This window comes from Geotrypetes seraphini, chromosome 5 (assembly GCF_902459505.1).
Source record: "Geotrypetes seraphini chromosome 5, aGeoSer1.1, whole genome shotgun sequence".
Classification (NCBI taxonomy): domain Eukaryota; kingdom Metazoa; phylum Chordata; class Amphibia; order Gymnophiona; family Dermophiidae; genus Geotrypetes; species Geotrypetes seraphini.
The window spans coordinates 93,460,892-93,466,120 of NC_047088.1; the positions used below are offsets into that span (position 1 = coordinate 93,460,892).

The window sequence follows — 5,229 nt, forward strand, 5'->3', positions numbered from 1 at the left end:
GAAATTAGGCAGATTTGATTGAGGGTCTTTTTTTTTTTTTTTTTTTTGCATTATGTTCTCTGCTTCTATATTTATTTATTTCTGATGTTATTATAAACCTAACTTCAACTTTTTGTGAAGACTGAAATCTTCCAGGAAGGAAAATAGACAGAAGGTTTCTTGCTTAATCTTCAAGATACTCCCATTTCCAGTATACTCTGGAGAGCTCTTGCCTCATGATAAGCTGTAGAATGGGACCCAGGCCAGGGAGACAAGGCAAAGGGAGGGAGGTATCATGAGGAACTCTATATATTCTCACAGCCTTATTGTTCAAAATACTCTGGATAACAGGAAAGAGACCCAGATCAAGAGAGTAAGACGTGAAATGAGAGAGATGGCAGCACAAGCGATATTCACAGTATTCTCCTTTCTTCTCATCAGAGTTTCCTGTAAGTTATCCCATTACCCTATTACTGGTACCAGCATGAGAAACCCATCCCGCCTCACCCTATTACTTGTGTCACAGATTCAGTGTGAATTTCACAGCTTGGGCCTCTCTTCTGGCCCAAGCATGGCCTTCATAGCAATTCTTTGAAAATCTCATTTTAGTAACCCCTAGCAGAGAGGAATTTCTGTGGCATGGTGCTGATGGTGTGCACACTGCTGCAGGAGATATTATTTTACTTTTGTATATTGCTGACAGCATGGACATTGTTTTATAAGTCATAATTTATAAAAAATAATTTATATTCCGCATATCCTACAATTCTATGCGGATTACAAATTATTCAGGGACTCAAGCATTTTCCCTAATTGTCTTGGTGGGCTCCACTCTATCTAATGTACCTGGGGCAATGGGGATTAAGTGACTTGCCCAGAGTCATAAGGAGCAGTATGGGATTTGAACCCACAACCTCAGGGGCCCAAGGCTGTAGCTCTAACCATTACACTACATACTCCCACAAACAATTTTACACTTATAATGAAAATATAAATAATCCTTACCTACTTGTTCTTAATTATTTAATAACTGTAATATGATCTTATATCATCAGTGCAATAAAAATATATACTATATAAGATAGATCATAAGTGATGTTAGAGTTACCATATGGCTCCAGAAAAAGGAGGATGAATTGAGACATCTGAGTTTTACTTCCATTGATGGAAGGAAAGCCCAGAAGTCTCAATCCATCCTTTTTCTGGAGCCATATGGTAACCCTCTTGCCACTTTTTGTTTACACAGAGACGCCAACACACCTGTGACTGTTTTGTTGCTTTGACTCACATTGTTTGCTTATTGTCCCCTGAGGAAGGTGCTGAAACCTGGATCCTGGTTGGGACTTTCCTAGGATTCCACTTTTGGGACTTCATTTGATCTTTTTAAGATCAAGGACTTTTAATGGTTTATTTGTGTTACTTTGAATAAATGTAATTGTTGGTTAGTATTGACATCTCTCATGCCTCTTTTGTTCCACTTTGAGGCCTGTTCTCTTTTTCTATTGTCCCTTTTCCATAACAATGAAACTCATATAAACTCTGTCTATCACCATTGGACCATTTAATTGATCATTTTTTTTGTAATTTTCAATTGCAAGTAGATACGAGTTGGCTTATTTATTCTTTGATAGCACTGGCAGCTTTTGTGGCTGTTTCTTGCCCCTGGCTCTTCTGATTGTGCTATTTGGCTTGTACAGTGTCCAAACTGCAGGTGATCGTCTCTGAATCCCCAGTGAAGGCCAAGGTGGGAGACGATGTGCTGCTGAAGTGTCAACTGGTTGTGGACCAGCCACCTGTGGACGTGAGTCAGCTGATGATCCAGTGGTTCCACCGTGGCGGGATGATACTTGAATACGATGAAAATCTAAACATCCGGGATTCTTATGCCACTATGTCTTTGGAGGAGCTCCAAAATGGAAATGCTTCTTTAATCCTCCCCAACATCAAACCAAACAGGGCCGGGAACTACCGCTGCTATGTCTATTACACAACTGGAAGCAGTATGAAAGAGATTGTCCTGGAGATAGAAGGTAAATCCTGGATTCCTGAATCATACTTTAGTACTGCCTTCAGGGAAATGCTGGGACTAAAGTGCTTGTAGCTCCCTTCCCCCCTTTCTCCCCCCCCCCCCAATCCACTTGCTGCGATCATCAGTCTTGCATCAATGTTTCTCAAACCAGTCCTGAAGCACAAGTAACCCTTAGCCAGTCTGGTTTCCAGGATAACACCAATTAATAAGCATTTGATAGATTTATATGCAAATCTATCTCATGCATATTAATTGTACCTAACCTGTAAACCAGACTGGATAGGCAGTACTCTGGTACCAGCTTGAGAAACTGTGTCCTACATAATTCCCTGTAGCACATTCTGATGAGAGAGTCTGGGACAGCTGTAGCTGTGAGCTACCATGCAATCAGTATTCCTGTTTTATTTCCTACCTGAAAGAAATTTGGATGGTAAAAATTATCTAGGTATCGGATGCTGCTATCTGGATAAGTACTGCTGACATTAATCAGTCAGTAATTATCAGTGTCATTATTCAGAAAATGTCATTGAAAATTACTACAGAGCATTCTGGTATTATGCGGATGGTTCAGTGAGGCAGAGCCAGAATTTATCTAGGGAAGAAAACTGTCCTAGATTACTCAGATTTATATGCAGTTAATGGAGCTGAAAGTTGCCATTATCCACATTCTTCATATTCTGTGCCAATATTTCGATAGCAGCTGGCACTGAGTATCTAGGTGTAGGTTTTAATGCATTTACCACAGTGTTTGAATATTGCCTGGTGTGTCTTACTGACAACCAATGCTGTGCACTACTGCCCTCTACTGGTATTCCTTCACTATTCCCCAGAGCCAATAAGCCACAAGTTGGCCAAACTGTACTGTTTATTACAGCGTAACCTGCTGGGTAAGTGTAGGGTTTGTCAGGTTACCAATACCCAGCAAGTGGAGGAGTAGCCTAGTGGTTTAAATATTGGGCTTGACATCTATGGGTGTCCCACTTCAAATCATGCTACTGCTCCTTGTAATTTTGAGCAAGTCACCCTCCATTGCCTTAGATGCAAAATTAGATTATTAGGGGCAGGGAAATACCTACAGTATCTGCATGTAACTTACCTTGAGCTACTACTATTATTAAGGCACTTATATACCTCCCTTTGCAATATCATCATGGCAGGGTTTTTTTACATTCAGATACTCTAAGTATTTTACCTATCTGTTCCAACGGGCTCACAATCTACATACAGTACCTGGGGCAAGGTAGGCTTAAGTGGCTTGCCTAGGGTCACAGGGATCAACATGAAGATTAAACCCACAACCTCAGGATGCTGAGGCAGTGGTTCTAACCGCAAAACCACTCCTGAAAAAGGTGTGAGCAAAATCCAAATAAATACATTTCTTACAGTGCCTCCTACTGGGAAAGGCTGAAATTGGAAAATATTTTTTATTTTTTTCCTTTTTGCAGACCCAGAAGAGCAGCAGGTCTGCCCTAAAGGCTCCAGCCCGGTTTTGAACAAGGTCGATGAAGTGATGGCAGACTTCCATAGAATCCGTGGCAAATTGAAAAGCATCAACCATGATGTGCAGAAATGCCTTTGCAGCCAGTAACTTAATCAGGTCTCCTTTTAAGAAGCCAGGGGGAAAATGTACCCCCTCATTAAGCATGAGGAGGAATGAACAGGGAAATAAATATTTTGTTTAGTTATTCATTTAATTTCTTTTTGTTGTCTGTTTCTATGTCAATTTAAAACAACATTGCTAATCATGAGTACAACAATGTATGGGGAGGCTTTACAACCCTGCATCTCTGTTTGCATATAAGGCAGGGAGGGCTGAGGGCTGGGGGCGGGGGCTGGGGCTGACAGTGTGAGGAGCTGGTATTAAGGAAATGTATTTGTTTTAATCCTGAGGGTTTCATGTAGCAGCTTATGGATCGGTGAGGTCAGAATATTTGGGCACGCATAGGCAGTTGTACAACATATTTTTTAATTTTAATACAAATAAAACAAGTTGGCAAGTGGAGAATTAACAGTGTGAAACAGTGGGGTCTTTCTTCTTTCTCTGCTGGCAGACATACATTTCTGTTGGGGATTTGGTGGGAAAGTTGTGAAGTTTGTCTCAGTAGATGACAGGGAATATATGTGAAGTTCATATGTTTGTGCATTTGTGAATGGGTGCAGGTATGTATATGAATGTGTGGCGGAGACACAGGGCATCTGTAGGGGCTTTGTGGGGTTATACGAGTATAACAGGTGCATTGTGGGATGTGGTTGCAAGTGCATATGTGTATGCATGGGGGTCTGTAAGATGTATGTGTGGGATATGTGTAGAAAGTCCATGGGATGTGTGGGGATAATGCATATGGATGTGTTTGGGGTGTCACTGTCAGACTGTATGTGAGGAGTAAATATATGGAGGTATGTGTGCTTTGAAAAATGTCTTATCTTTTCATTTCGAAAATGGCTATTTCTCAGATGTGCTTGTCCTCAGTGTGTCTATGAGCCACTTTCGAAAAAAGCACGTTCACAAGAAAAACACACATAAAAAGCCTTTTGGATACAGGAGGGGGGGGGGGGGCAACATTTTTAATAGAAGAGCAGTGGGGCACTTTTGGGAGAATTACAATGAACTTCACATAAAAAGGCCGAGGTACATATTTCACCATAACCCTTTTATATAGTGTATGGTGAGCACTCCAAAACCCACCCAAAACCTACTGGACCCAACTGTACACCAATAGTTCTTATGCCTGCAGGTGTCACCTATATGTAGGATTTGGGTGGATTTTGGAAGGCTCACATATTAAGAACATTAGAACATAAGAAGTGCTTCTGCTGGGTCAGACCAGAGGTCCATCGCGCCTAGCAGTCTGCTCGCGTGGCGGCCAAACAGGTCCAGGACCTGTGTAGTAGTCCTCTATCTGTACCCCTCTCTCTGTACCCCTCTATACCTTTTTCCTACAGAAAATTGTCCAATCCCTTCTTGAACCCTAATACCGTACTCTGTCCTATCACGCCCTCTGGAAGCGCATTCCAGGTGTCCACCACCCGTTGGGTGAAGAAAAACTTCCTAGCATTGGTTCTGAATCTGTCCCCTGTTAATTTTTCCGAATGCCCTCTCGTTCTTGTAGTTTTCGAAAGTTTGAAGAACCTGTCCCTCTCTACTTTCTCTATGCCCTTCATGATCTTGTAAGTCTCTATCATATCCCCTCTAATTCTCCTCTTCTCCAGGGAAAAGAGCC

The 5,229-nt window shown here is 41.6% G+C and overlaps 1 protein-coding gene across 1 annotated transcript; it reads left to right on the top strand.

Annotated features, from left to right (window-relative positions):
* The first annotated feature begins 259 nt into the window (after positions 1-259).
* LOC117361603 lies at positions 260-4,010 on the top strand. Its single transcript, XM_033947174.1, has 3 exons — positions 260-428; positions 1,677-2,009; positions 3,454-4,010. Exons 1-3 carry the CDS (start codon positions 275-277, stop codon positions 3,594-3,596), a joined length of 630 nt encoding a protein of 209 aa, XP_033803065.1. The 5' UTR covers positions 260-274; the 3' UTR covers positions 3,597-4,010.
* The last annotated feature ends 1,219 nt before the right edge of the window (positions 4,011-5,229 follow it).